Below are 15,064 nucleotides of genomic sequence, written 5' to 3'. Positions count from 1 at the left end.
CTGTGACGCTTGTGCATGTCAGTCGCACACACACGATATTATCCCCAGACTCTGGGATGTGAAATGCGAGTGCACCCGGTTTGGTTTTCCAAAGGATGATGTGCAACTACCATAGTCTTTCCCTAAAGTTTATAAAAGAAAGTGTTTATGTTATTAGTAGGCAAACAGTTATGTGCTGTGCCATGTTTACTGAAGGGAAAACAGAAAATTCAAAACTGGAACACTAGAAAGTGGGCAGTCTCCACATAAAATTCCACAATATCATTTGCAGTCACGGCCCACTCTTGCATAATTCATTGGGTAACACTGTAAGGGTGTCAAACCACTTATGTGTTTCTAATGGAAGAGTCTGCAAGAAATAGAGGAGTGTTGGATATCCTCAAAAAGAAGCACTCCACTCGCCCGTTCTGGCTGAATTACATCGTTCACGCCTCCTGTACTTGGACCACTGGTGATACTTAAGAGGAGGATGGATTTGTATGGGCTGTGAAATAAACCTCAGTATTGCCAGAGATTGCATTGTAATAGAGAGAGTGATGTCTCTGGCAAGTCTGTTGCATTAGCTCGTCACACATTTGTGACTGTTCCCAGCCAGATGTGCAAGCTGCCCACATCCTGTGTATTGCAGTGCATTAACAATCATGGCTGCCTGTAGAATCTAGGACTGCTGCTGATTAAATATTAACTGGGCCTGGAGAGGTCTGCTTTAAGCTGTAGCTGATTGGTATATCTGTTTGATAACCACTGAAGGAGCTCTAGCCTTTTTTCCATTGAGTGGGGGAGGAGAGGAGACACAATGAAACAAGAGAGGGAGACGCCGAATGAAAAAGAGGCCCAGATTCTGTGTGTTTCCATGTTTATTCATGTGCATGCTGCCACATAAGAGTGAACCCAACTTGAATTTTTGAGTAGGTGCATTCATGCGTCCACCAGAAGAGCACAGTTTCAGTGGCAGAGCAGTGTGGCTGAAAGGTGAGCTTTTGGGAATTCATGTTACCTGTTGCATGATGAAGCGTCACAAAGCAGCACTGTTAGTTACATCGAGCTTTGATCACTACTCTGTAGTTGCGGGTCAGCAGAGGGTTAATTACAAGTCCAACAGCTGCAGTTTAATTCACACCAGGCAATTTATCGAGGGACCTAGAAAGCTGAAACGAATGGGTTCACTGCTGGCCTTGCGTGGCAGCCGTGTAGGCAGCAGGCAGAGCAGGAAGAAATGGCCTGTGCCTTCTGTACATACTGGCCCTGTGGGTTGAACAGACTGACACCAAATTGCCTGTGTCCTCCTCCACAGTCTGCCCTGTCCGTGCATGCAACTGTGAGGGGAGGTGTGTGTGTGTGTGTGTGTGTGTACAGAAATAGTGCATGGGAGGCAGATGCTATGAATTAATGCATGCAAGAAAGACTTGACTGTAAATGAGAGCTAATAATAGGGCTCTGCGTTGAGTTCTAGATTTCAGGTCTGCAAGTGTGATGAGGTGACAGCCCGAGACCTTGCAGCCTAGTTTGCGCTCTGAACATGAGCATGAGGCAGGAGCAAGCAGCTGTTGATCCAGCCTGCTCTCATTCTGACACTGTTAGAAATGCAAATGCCTTATTGATCAGCAGATTTGCCATAATCAAGCGAACATTTGATCAGAGAAAAAAGGATCCAGTGATCAGTCTAAATAGATTCTAGCAGGAAAAATTGAGCAGAACCTGCAAATCTTTGGTTTGGGTTTGGTTGTTGATGTCCATGGAGTCCTCACTGTTTCTCTTGTGTTTCAGTGCCAGATTGCCAGGAGCAGGACATTTTCCTTTGGCGGAAGGATACAGGCTTTGGCTTTCGCATATTGGGAGGAAATGAGCCTGGGGAGCCTGTAAGTCTTCCTTCACTTTAAGTCTCATCAGTTTATTATAATTGCTTGTGAATGTGAATACTATGTTTACATATACATCCATCCACAACAACCATTACTAAATGCTCTGTTCCCTAACAGTTTCTTTGCTTCATTAGTTTCCGCTGTGTTTTACATTTCCTGTGCCTCTTTCAGTCTGCCTTTAAACCAAATAGCAGAAAGACCTAATGCATCACTCTCTCTCTTTAACTGGAGCTGTTGCTCTCTGGAGATTTGTATAGATAGCTTGTTAAGAACAGCAAAGGCCTTATCCACCATTCCTTCTGGTTGTGTGCCATATATTTGTCTTAAAGAAGGTTTCGAGAAGACGAATGGAAGGCAGATAGTGAAATAAAATGGCAGCAGGTTTCAGGTCTGCCCCACAGGAGTTAGTACTTGTTGTTTGTGCCAAACATGCTGCATGGTATTTGTGCACTTGTTTCTGGCAGACCTGTGTACTCTCCCACACAATGCCTAGAGCACGCTAGTTTCTCCACCGCCCCAATAGGCTGCACCGGCCTTTTTGGTTTTTCCTGTGTCAGCCACAAATACTTTGAAGTACTGAAACAGGAAACTTTGAAAAGCTGCTGTATAAATCACACGGATTCAGTGCGGTGTGTCTTGAATGATCTTTTGTTTTCTAAGCTAATGCAATTACTCTGTAGCAAGGCATTTAATGTGCTTTCCCTTTGGCAGATCTACATAGGGCATATAGTAAAGTACGGGGCAGCAGATGAGGATGGTCGCCTGCGGTCGGGCGATGAGCTCATCTGTGTGGACGGCACAGCAGTAGTGGGCAAGTCTCACCAGCTGGTGGTGCAGCTGATGCAGCAGGCCGCCAAACAGGGTCATGTCAATCTCACTGTCAGACGCAAGAGCCCTGGATACGGAGGTGAGGAAAGTTTTAGATAAAACTTAAGCGTGTGCATTCATGCATGACTCACGCACAGTCACATGTATTTTATGCAAATATATCACATGCTTCTTGCTTGAAATGTAGTCTAAAGAGTCTATTCTCACTCCCCTCATCCCAAGTTTCAAAAGGGGAAGGTGATGTCCCTCCATCACCAGCATCCTCCCACCACAGCAGCACCCAGGCACCGAGTCTAACAGAGGGCAAGCGGACCCCCCAGGGGAGCCAGAACTCACTCAACACTGTCAGTTCTGGAAGTGGATCTACCAGCGGCATCGGCAGTGGTGGCGGAGGAGGCAGCGGTAGCGCAGTAGTGCCGGCCTCCCTGCAACCGTACGATGTGGAGATCCAACGAGGAGAGAACGAAGGATTCGGTTTTGTCATCGTGTCATCAGTTTCCAGGCCCGATGCTGGAACCACCTTTGGTAAGTGAGGCAGACTGAGCTGAAGCTAGTTGAGATTGACAGCAACTTCAATTCAGTCTGACAAGAGAAATTATTTTGTTTACTATAGCCTGGCTCTGTCTTCAAAGCTACAGACAGTTCAATTTAGACATTAATCAGATTTAACAGTTTGATTGTTCGGGCATTTGTAATTTGAATTGGTGCAAGTGATGTTTTCATCTTCTTCTATCCTCATGTCTCTGTCATTAATTCACTTTCTGGCTGTGAGCAGGATGGGCAAAAAATTCAAAAATAAGCAGAATTCCAGTCATGATTATATACAAACGCACACGTGTGTATGCCAGTGACTATTAAGAATGTACTGAAATGATTATAATGAGTAAATGACGGAATAAATGGAAACTTCTGTAATTTAAAAAAAGCACCGAACAGCATCTTGTGCTCAATTTAGTTTATAGATTATCCCCTGATCACCAGCTTCAGAGACAAAAACAGTGTATACCCAGAATTACTGCATTTTGAGGGCAAGAAAAAAACACATCAACACTTTTAAAAAACTTTAGTACGTTCTAGAGTGTGTGTGTGTGTGTTTTCTTTATTACAACTAAAGCCAAAACAGTTCATCCCAAAGAAACTGACAGGTGGTACATGAAACTGCCTCCAGCAAAACACATCCATACAAAGTATGAAAGCACTACAAAGTTAAATGATTGACGCTATCTCCTGGCAGAATTAACATATTTTTTTATATTTTTATCACTGAGTTTCCCCTGCTTATACGCAGCAGGGGGGAGGTGTTTAACAGGAGGGTGCTTAATGCCACAGACTGAGGTCACAGACTATCATAAGCTTAAGGATAAAGGAACCCTTCGTGTGCGAGTGCACTCTGTCAGGATCGAACCGGCTGCAGCTTTATCACAAACGCCATCATCACACATTGATGCCTCGGAGGTGCCCTCACCAATTCATTCAGCATGTAATTGAAATATACTCGGCACAGTCCATAGCTGTCCGTACCATTTATGTATCGCAGCAAAAGAGCAGAATCACATGTATTAACGTGAGGCAGGCACTGATGAGGAATTGTAGACGTCCTTGAACAAATTTGGTATTAACCTCTGAGTGATGAATTTCAAACATGAATGTCATAGCAAGGTCCCCTGTGTAGTAGCCATTATGATGATGTACTGTGGTCTGTCATAGGCATAACACAAGAATGGATGACACGTTACCCATGCTGAGTGCCTGGGGAATATTTCATTGATCCCACAGGCTGAGGGCGTCGCTCTGCAAAATGCGATGCAAGAATTAATGAGTTATTTAAAATGACACCTGTGACGGTGCTAGTCAACAACCACGTCTAGACTACTTCTACTTTTCAGGTGCCTGTTTTTGCTGCTTCCTCGCTGTGCTCCCCCCTTCTCTGCTCTGTCACTATTCCTCTCGGGAGAATGAGATGAATTGACTTTGTGCTTTCACTCACTGATCTAGGATCACGCTGTAGCATCCTGCACTCACTGGTCTAATGGATTCTAACCATGTGGGACACGAGCTGAAATATGAAAGAGGAATGTGTATTACTAAAAAAAAGCCCAAACAAAAATAAAAACATGGCATGACATTGCTGCAAGGATTCTTCCAGGAGGCTAGATGGGGTTTTTTTTTAAAGCCCTGGTGGAGAAAATAGAGCAATTTCAGCTGATTCTGTCTTCCATACATCAGTGATGCATAAATCACTTTGCACAAGTCCATTTGCGCCCCCCCCCCCCTCCCCCCCCATTTCCTACCCACATGACCTGGGGGTTGGTGTTGTGCTTAACAGATTGGGTATTAAATCCTTGACACACCCTGTCCCATATTTCCTTTTTTAAATAGACTGACAGAATACAACTGCATTTTTTTAAATCGAGACACAAGAAGGGTAAACTAAGGTGATGTAATAAATATGGATGCCGCAAAAAATACTGGAGGGAAAAGTGTCGTGAGCAGCGGAGATAAAGGGAAAAACATGGAGGGAGGGTGAGAAGAGCTGGAGATCCCCTGGGTCTGTTCAAAGCTTCTGTGTAAACGAGGCGTGCAGTGTTGAAAACTGTCAATCTGTTGCTGCAAGTATTTCTTGCAGCATTTGCACTGACTAAACTCCAACTGCAGTATAGTCTGAACATCTACATATCCAAATTCATCTGATTTCGGAGCTGGTCAAGCTCACTTAGTTGAATATCTAACAGGAGTGGTGCTCCACCTGCTTCACTGCGCATTGATTACCACATTGCCCGCATTGTCCCAAAGAGCCTGTAAATTATATTGTTCTCCTCATACTTTACAGTGCATATGTATTTTTCAACAGGTCCTCAGCTTTATTGGTTTTCTGTGGGGGAACTGGGACGCAATGATTTGCATAATTAACCCTTCTTCGTTCTTTCTCCCTGTTTTCTTTCTCTCTTCTTTTTTTTCCAAACCTATAAATCGATACAACCAATCAACACAATCGAAAAAATCATCATGATGTGCAAAATGTACACACAAAACAAACATGTTTATTAACACAAAAGCTGGAAATGCTTGTGTGGCCATGCCCCACAAAATAGGACGCATCATTGAGGGCAGCCCGGCGGACCGCTGCGGGAAGCTGAAAGTCGGGGACCGAATACTGGCCGTTAACGGCTGCTCCATCACCAACAAGTCGCACTCTGACATCGTCAACCTGATCAAGGAAGCCGGGAACACAGTCTCGCTCAGGATCATCCCCGGTGATGGTAAGGCGTGCAATGGCTTCCGGCCTCACGATGGCTGTTTCATAATGCATTGTGATGTGACTTATTCATGGTTGTGGTGGGAAGCAAAGGGCACTGACTCTGTTCACAGGCGAGAGCACTTTTCACGAGGGTGTGAACCCTCGTCTCCTGAAAGTGAGTCACTGAGTAGGAGTAAGGTGAAGTTGCCCCCAGAAATTGCCATAACACTTCCCGAGTTTCGTTCCACCCCCCCGAGTTTCTGGTTTATTTTATTTTCTGGATTTGTTGTCACTTTTAACGGATTAAAAACACTGCTCACATTTAATCAAGTGCTTCCTGATGGTGTTAAGCTCTTTAGCTTAGCCTAGAAAAAGAAACGGAACTGCACAATATTGCAGCACAAGCAGTTTGTGACTCAAAGCTCCACGTTTTGGCAAAAATATGTCAAGCGCTGACACAAAGTGCATGTTAAAGACTGAGCCATTGGTCAGCTCATGCAGACATCGCAAAGAGCCACGCAGCTACATACTCCGTAGAGACATAAAATTAAGCTTAATGAAGATGGGAGGTGACAGAGGTGGGAACAAACTCCCACGCGCACATGTTCAGCAACTCACTCATGAAGAATCACAAGGCAAAGTTTGGTAGTGTGGCTTTAGAAAACCCTGTGCCTCAGAGAAAGTGAGAGGTGGCTGCAAGGAAGTCGTATTTCTTTAAGTAATGAGGGAAGTAGGCATGAGTGAGTAAGGAGTCTAAGACAAATGAGTCAGGCTGATGTTCTTGCAGACAGAGCTGTACTCCTATCAGTGGTGCGGGTAACTTATACATGTGCTGCTTGTTTGTGATACAACAGAAAAGCAAGAAAAGACGGTCATTCTTGCTCTTATTAATTTTTTTTTTTGCCCTCCTGGAACAACTACTAAATCAAAATGATACATGTCCTGTACATGTGGCAGAATTGACAATAAAGTTGACTTTGACTTTGACTTTTTTTCTTTTCCTTTAATGCTATTTTTCTTTCGTGCAGTGGGGCCAGTGTTGTACATGAGTAAATGGCAAATGACAGCATCACAGGCAGTTAGCATCAGGTTGAATAGAACTGCCTGTGGGTGGTTCAGGGGACTCTTGTAGACTAACATTTTGTTCTCCAGAGTATCTTTTTAAAACGCAGCTAGAGGCAAATGCATTTAACAAAAGTAGTCACTTTGTTTTCTATTGTTTATCTCTTTATTGTATTTTCTCTTTTCAGAATCTTCCAATGCTTCTCTGCTGACAAACGCTGAGAAGATCGCCACTATCACCACCACACACACACCTCAGTCTGCAGACTCCCGGTAGGTGACGATGTGGGTTTTTTTGTTTTTTTTTTTTCTTTTTGTTTTGTTTTTTAATTTCCACGAATAAAAATCATCTTTAAAGAGTGCACACCAATCAGACTTGTCTTATGTCACCAAAACATCATTAGAATGTTACTGTTAAACTAAAGAAAAGCGGATGGAGATTGTGGCATGTCCAAAGTTTATGTAAACATGCGCAAAATGTGATCCTACTTTGTTTGAAATGGTTGATTGAAAGACTGGGCCTGCAACTACTTGCTGTCTTCAGACTTAGGAGCATAAAGACAGCAATATTAAGACAAGTCAGTGTCTCACTCTGCTACTGGTTTGCAGTTAAAAGGAGTTAAGTTGGCAATTACAAGCAATCCTTTTGTGATAATACAGCAGTTAGCTGTGATAAATCATTGAAGATTTAAAATCTGTTGCCATCTGTTGCAGCTCTGATTACAGAGAAATTCACATTAACTACTTAGATTCACAGTCAAGCCAGAGCCTTGTAGATTTGGGGCTAAAAAAAATAGAAGTTCTTCCACAAAGATTGACGTAGTTTCTGCACAGTGGCAATTAAACTGCAAAAATGACATTGTCAATAAGCGGACTTTTGCAAACAACTCATTACTGATTCAATTTAAATTTATTTATATAGCACCAAATCACAACAACAGTTGCCTTAAGGCAAAGACTCTAAAATATTAGAGAGAAACCCCAACAATCAAACAGCAAGCACTTGGAGACAGTGGGAAGGAAAAAACAAAACAACCTTTTAACAGGAAGAAACCTCTGACAGATTCAGACTCGGGCCCGGGTTGCCAGAGACACGGGACAAAAGGCAGACTGTAAATGGTAAATGGCCTGTATTTATATAGCGCTTTACTAGTCCCTAAGGACCCCAAAGCGCTTTACATATCCAGTCATCCACCCATTCACACACACATTCACACACTGGTGATGGCGAGCTACATTGTAGCCACAGCCACCCTGGGGCGCACTGACAGAGGCGAGGCTGCCGGACACTGGCGCCACTGGGCCCTCTGACCACCACCAGTAGGCAACGGGTGAAGTGTCTTGCCCAAGGACACAACGACCGGGACTGTCCAAGCCGGGGCTCGAACCGGCAACCTTCCGATTACAAGGCGAACTCCCAACTCTTGAGGCACGATCGCCCACTGTGAACGAGAGCCAATCATTTGCACAGCCAAATCATGAAATTCAAAGCAAACAAAGAAAAAAAAGAAGCAAAAATTAGACTTAAGAGGGCCTAGACCCTGAGTAAAGAGAAAGTTATCTACTGGGTCACGCGTGCAGTAACAGTATGTAGGTGGCAGAATATTGCACTGTGATGAGATAATGTTTCACTTCACCTGACAGTGGTTTCACTGTTGTGGCGAATGATGAAGCCATAAATACAGCACAATATCTATGCATTACATGTATTAACAGGTTGTTGTTGTTGTTTTTTTTATAACCCAAGGAATAACCCAAAGTCAAAAGGAGCTCCACCTCCTCCTCCCACACAATCTCTGATCACACAGGTAAGAATGGATTTTTCATCCATAGTTAAAGGTCATCACCATTTTACTTCAATCTATCAGTAACATGCAGTAAGATATGCTACAGTTATTATCAAAGGGAAATAAAAGGATCATTATGGCCGCAATAGAATCTTCCACTCCTCTGTGGAATGTCACCTTAATGTATTTCCACTACTTGTCAGCTGAAAAGTAGGTCATACTGTAAAATTAGTGGATAGTGGTTTTAAGGTTGCACGAGAAAGAAAATGAGAAGAGCCCCTACACATGTGTGATGCATTACAAAAAGCAGGCAGTGGTACCACGCTATTTTCTGATCAATAGATGGCAGTAACATGCCAGCATGTGCTGCAATATTCCATTTCAGGCCAGAAGAGGGAGGAAGAAAAGCGCAAGTAAACATGGGGAGATATGTACCACATGTGGATGGCATAAATATTTTTGTGTCAAATATTCAAATAATCCTTATTACATACAGATACCCCCTCATACACACACTACCATACTCTTCCATGCGCTGGAAGATTCCATAACTCTTAACTTTTTCATGAGTAAGGTAAGTTTTGGGTCCAGCCCTTGCGGTGCCCTTCCCTCAGTGATCTGTACCCAGCTCACAGGCTCATGCATCATTAATTATTCATGCATTTGAAGGTATTGCACTGCCATTGACACTTTGAGTTTTTTCTGGGACAGGGCTTGATTAGCCCTTAAGTTTGAAATCACCTTTCGACTCTTTGAACTTAGTCACTCTGGTGTCTCTGTGACTTTCTCTTTGTCAACCCTTTTCTATCTTTTAGGATGCAGAGTTCTACTCTGTGGACCTCGAGCGAGACAGTAAAGGTTTTGGCTTTAGCTTGAGAGGCGGCCGGGAGTACAACATGGACCTATATGTGTTAAGACTAGCAGAGGACGGGGCTGCTGTAAGAAATGGCAAGATAAGGGTAAGAATCTGGGTTGTTTTATTTTGATTCTCTGTCAAAATACATTTTCATGTACTAAATTTCTTTTTTGCAGTGTCGATGAAACCCTACCTTTAGCCAGTTGCCACAGTAACATGGCCTCTCTGTTTTCAGGTGGGAGATGAGATTTTGGAGATTAATGGTGAGAGCACAAAGAACATGAAGCACTCACGTGCCATCGAACTGATCAAGAATGGTGGTCGGAGGGCACGGCTCGTCCTCAAACGGGGAGATGGATCTGTACCTGAATATGGTAGGTAATGCATTATGGTGTGGCGCTGAAACTCATCACTGTCACTGCTGAACCGCAGACTAAAGTTTCATATCTTTGTAGTGCACCAGAAAAACTTTATATTCCTTAAAAATGATCTTCAGCTGCACTGCTAACCTAACTGATAAATGTTTAACAGGAAGACATGTTCAAAGTGTGATTAATATGTAACAACCTGTCATTTATTGTTTATCCACAAAACTGATCTTTCAAATATATATTTGATCTTAAAGAGCTATTGCACAGATTTCCTGTGTAGGATTCTTTTTCTCATTGTCAATCTACTGTTATTTGCTGGTTCAACTGGGATTTTAATTTTCTGACACTTTCTTTTACCCTCAGATTGTTTTCTTTTGATGCTTTATAAAGAGTTTGTGTCAATATTCTTTTGTCTTTGACAAAAAATAACTTCCTCTCTCTTAATAAGATGTACTGTAAAACAGCCTCCTGTCTGTTTTATTTGTTTTCTCCTCTCTGCTCCTCCTCCTTTCTCTCTCTGATTGTCTCTCGTTGCTGGGCTCTTCCTCCTCTCTCCAGCGATGATGGCTCCTCATCTCGCTGTTGGTACAATGAGAAATGACAAGATGGGAGAGCCCTGTTTCTACCTAATGGGCCAAAATCAGACAACGGTTTGTAGCCAAAAGTCTGTCCCACTCCACTCTCCCTGTCACCGTTTTCCTTTCAGTTATATTCACCCCTTCTTTCAGCCCATACCACCCTGCATCCCACTGTGTGTGCGTGTTGGCGTGAAGACCTGTTGACATTGTATACAAGCTTTGTCAGCCTCATTTAACCCATGTTATTCAACTTCTGTATGCATATGATATCCCTACCCATGTGCCAGCTTCAGACCAGACATTTATTAATGGGACTAATTTAATTCAACCCGTCATCACACGCTGCTGCCACCTGCAACCTGTCTGTTTTGGGGGGGGGGGATTGGCAGACTTTCACCCAAACAGTTTTTTTTGCTTTGTTCCTCCAATTAATGTACATTAAACTCATCATTTTATTTTGAATGATTTCCTAGGTGCCTGCTGTGTTATCGATAACCCCCTGCCCTACACTTGCTGATGTGTTGCACCTGCTGTTGTTGCCGAAGTCACCTTGTGTTTTAACCTGCAGCCCTTATAGCGAAACCATATTGAAATCATGTATAACTTCAATGCATTTTTTGTGTGCAGATGTGTTAAAGTGTTACACATCAGCTTACATTAGCCGGATTTATTCTAAGAATAAATGCAGCAAATGGAAGTATACCAGTATGCATGATTTCCATCAGTATCTGCTTTGATTTTTTTTTGTTTGTTTGTATCATGTCAATGCAAGAGCTCAAATCAGCCAACAAGGAAAATCATGTCTGCTGATCGCAATTAATTTCACGTTTTTGATTTTTCTTTTTTTTTTTTTAAGTTTCTTTCCGATACTTGTTGAAAAGATATTTCCCGTTCTTTCTTCCCTCCTGCAGACGGCAGCAATGACGGGCACCCTTCCGCACCCGGGGCACAAAACACTCCGGAAGTGAGAACGCTGCCACCCAAAAGCCGATATCACACCTCATTGGAGTCCAGTTATCCACCAGACCTTCACAAACCATCACGCCAGGAGGAGGCTGTGCGTGGCCGAGACATGGACAGGAACAGGGACAGGGATGGGTCAAATCAGATGGACTACCAAGGCTGGCAATTTAAACCCCATCATCATCACACCTGGAATAACAATCACAGTCAAAGTTCCCCCAGACAGCAGTCTCCTGACAACAGCAACAGCAGTAGCAATGGCAACAAGAAGAGCCGGGGCCGCAAAGTCAAGAAGTCTGAGTCGGAGAGCGGCATCTCTAAACTCCTAAAGACTCTGAGGAAGGACAACTCGGGGAAAAAAGCTGCAGCTGCCGAGAAACTGAGGGAGCGAGAGCTCTCAAATAGCAGTTCTACTCTGGACGGGAGATTTCGTCCGCAGCGCCGCGGCTCCCTCGACCGCTCACCGACCCGAAAGCGCGCCTCGTCCCCTGATCACCGGCGGGCCAAATCGATGGACCGCAGGGCAGAGCGAGCACATCGCGACCGTACACCTGAGAGGGATTACGATGATGGAGGGTTCCTCGCAGTCACCCCCGATCGGAAGTACAATGAGCGGAGGCTCCTCAAGGACTCGCAGATGACTGGGCAAGTCAGGGAGTTTACCACCCCGGAGCGCACCAACAACAAAGGGGATTCCTTTTCTCAAGCTAGGGGCCGCACATACGACAGAGCCACAAAGAACGGCAACCTTCTGCGAGACTCTTCATCGGAGAGGAGAGAGGAGAGACATCGGACAAACGGGAAAATGGAGAGACTGTACAGAGTTGAGCGGGACTCTTCCCCTGATAGCACCTACAGCCGGGATGAGCTGAACTATGCAGCCGCACCAAGACTAAAAGACTACTACAGCATGATGAAGAACAACGCTGCACACAGTAACGCTGCCTTCAACAACACCGGCCACAACAATAACGCAGTAGGCCGCAGCCCGAACCAGCTCCCTGAGCCCAAGAGAAGGCTGTACAAAGAAAGCCCGAAAGACCTCAGCATCTAGAGCAGAGCAGAGATCCCCCTCACCACTCTCTCTATCTGTGCAAACTATGTACCATACACTGGAATTGGACTTCTAAGGATACTAACTCTCGTGCTTTATTTGGTCGAATGGTTTGATTTGATTAACTTTACTACTTGTGATCCCATCCAGAGATTCATAAAACAGCAGGAGTACAATCCTATCAGTTCACACTGTTTTTGTCATTGTTTTGGTTATTTTGAGCATAACAAAGGTTGTTGTACTATAGTAAAGGTATTGTATGTGCCTGCATATGAAATCAGTGATATTGCTTTTTTGTAGGCATTGCTGACTCTAAATATTTGTTCCCTCAGAGGTATGAAACATGCTTCCAATTGTGGTAACTACTAAGCTTGTTTTCAACTTGTTTTTAGATGTCTTTATCCATTCCTGAATTGCTTAAAAAAAAAAAACTATAGCACAAGACACTGGTGGTTCACGAGAACTGTGAAAATGGACTTTGCAAAAATCTAAATGTTAAGATTTGATGGTGAAACTAGAATGATAATTAGATAATTAATATATGACATTTTTGCATTTGCTCACTATTTATTTTTGATTCGGCACATCTCCAGTAAGAGTCATTCGATCTTTTATTAAGGACCAAGGTAAAAGTATACAACGGACTTGGAAATGCATGCTGAGGCAGTGTAACCTCTTTTGCCTAAATACACGCTTCCAAAACTCTAACGAATTATGTGAAAATTGGCAGTGCTATTATTAGATTTCCCCCTGGAGAAGGATTGAGGAAAAAACTGTGTGTACTGATGCGATGGGAAAGGAGCTCGACTCGCTTTCAGCTACAGGCAACAATGTTCTCTGTTGTGGAAAAATGTAATTTCACCTTACACAAGTCTGCATTATGCCATAATACCAGCCGAAGCTGCCATGAAATATGATTTTTGAGATATGCCAAAAAAAGTAAATATGTAAATTATCCCTGTGCAAGATGCATGTGTAAATTAAAATGTAGTGTGATCACTTTATTTGATGGGTCTGAGTGAGAATAATTGATAAAGGAACATGCACTGTAATCCCACAGTAACTTTAAGCCCTGTCCTCATGTTTATTACAAGCACGTTTGTGCACCGACCACCTCCTGGGTACAGAGGCGCAGAGCCCATGTGGTTACTTGTGTCGGTAACATGGAGATTCCCGGTACAGGGGACAACTGATCTGCCATGCTGAGCCATGCTGTCATGCCACTGGAATCTGACTGCTGCTTTTTACTGTTGTTTTGTGTGTATTCTCTGTTTTATGTTTCATTTACAAACTAAAAATATATTGGGAGGAGGGGGGAGAACCACAACAAATGCATTGTTTAATCACCATTGTCACCATGGTACTGTATTTAACAAAAAAGAAGCGAATCTGAGAAGTGTTGGCCATCGTCTGTAAAGATTTTTTTTTTCTCCAATGTAACTACAAGGAACCTGTGGAGGAATAAAATGTTGCCTTTTTCTTGTACAAAAGAGAAATTTATGAAAACCCTCAGTAGTGAGGAATGTGACATTGTGTTTATATCTCTGAAGTGGACCTGATGATTTGTGGGGAAATATGTTGATTTACTCTGGATCAGGTATGTAAAGACATTTTAAAATGAAAGACTGTATGTGGTCAATCAGAAACTGTTTAATGGTTTGAATCTCTCTCAATGGTTAGCCTGCCTTTGTATTATAAAGCACTTGTATGCAGTCTGTGTTCTTCAAGCATTATTTCTTGCAACGTGCTCCAGACATAATGCTGTCTCTGTGTTGATAAAAGCAGTACATGTATATGGGCCAATCTTTTTTATATAACTATGCATATATAAATACTACATTGTTCATAGCTTTATTTGACCCATGAAGCTATACATAACATTAGTCAAAGTACAAGTAGATGTGGACTTATCCAGCTTCTTTCCTTGAGATGGATTACAATGTATATGTAGCTATCAAAAGAAGTCTGTGAATGCTATTTTTATTATCAAATAAAGTTTTCCATACAAATTCAAAAGGATTTCTTTTTTTATGCCTGACTGCACATCTCAGGATAAGCTTTTGCGTTTGTTCAGGTTTTTTGATCACGTCGCTGGTGAGCTGGTCGTGGTTTTGATGTGCAAGTGTAGAGACTGGCAACCGGAAGAAAGAACAATGGTGATTGTACAGTCACTGGCCACTTCTTTAGGTGCAGCTGCACAACTGCTCGCTTATGTGAACACACGAGAGCAACTCAATGGGTTTAGGAATGCACACATGGTCAAAACAACCTGCTGAAGTTCAAACTGCACGTCAGAATGGGAAATAAAGGTGACGTGGCATGGTTGTTTGTGCCAAATGGGTTGGTTGGAGTGTTTTAAAAACTGCTTATCTGTTGATCACACACATCTCTAAAAAAAATTTAAATACCTTCTTCAGAGGAGGAGAATGTGTCTACTGACTCCCACACACAAAAAAAAAAACATG

The 15,064-nt window shown here is 43.0% G+C and overlaps 1 protein-coding gene across 20 annotated transcripts in view; it reads left to right on the top strand.

Annotated features, from left to right (window-relative positions):
• The window catches only part of LOC113013040 (membrane-associated guanylate kinase, WW and PDZ domain-containing protein 1-like), a 92,336-nt gene extending 77,721 nt beyond the window's left edge, over window positions 1–14,615 (top strand). For 17 of the 20 annotated variants that reach the window (XM_026153612.2, XM_026153611.2, XM_080295189.1 and 14 more), the window contains 9 exons: window positions 1,768–1,859; window positions 2,574–2,769; window positions 2,913–3,215; window positions 5,747–5,950; window positions 7,179–7,263; window positions 8,738–8,798; window positions 9,593–9,736; window positions 9,869–10,007; window positions 11,494–14,615. In XM_026153612.2, coding sequence (XP_026009397.2) covers window positions 1,768–1,859; window positions 2,574–2,769; window positions 2,913–3,215; window positions 5,747–5,950; window positions 7,179–7,263; window positions 8,738–8,798; window positions 9,593–9,736; window positions 9,869–10,007; window positions 11,494–12,599 — 2,330 coding nt within the window. In that variant the 3' untranslated portion in view covers window positions 12,600–14,615. Of the gene's footprint in view, window positions 1–1,767; window positions 1,860–2,573; window positions 2,770–2,912; window positions 3,216–5,746; window positions 5,951–7,178; window positions 7,264–8,737; window positions 8,799–9,592; window positions 9,737–9,868; window positions 10,008–10,562; window positions 10,655–11,493 lie in introns of all 20 variants that reach the window. The other 3 variants (XM_080295199.1, XM_080295198.1, XM_080295188.1) reach the window with 2 other exon arrangements.
• The last annotated feature ends 449 nt before the right edge of the window (window positions 14,616–15,064 follow it).

This window comes from Astatotilapia calliptera, chromosome 20 (assembly GCF_964374335.1).
Source record: "Astatotilapia calliptera chromosome 20, fAstCal68.1, whole genome shotgun sequence".
In the NCBI taxonomy this organism is placed as follows: domain Eukaryota; kingdom Metazoa; phylum Chordata; class Actinopteri; order Cichliformes; family Cichlidae; genus Astatotilapia; species Astatotilapia calliptera.
The sequence above is the reverse complement of the archived record's forward strand: the minus strand, read 5'-3'. Positions and strand labels throughout refer to the sequence as shown.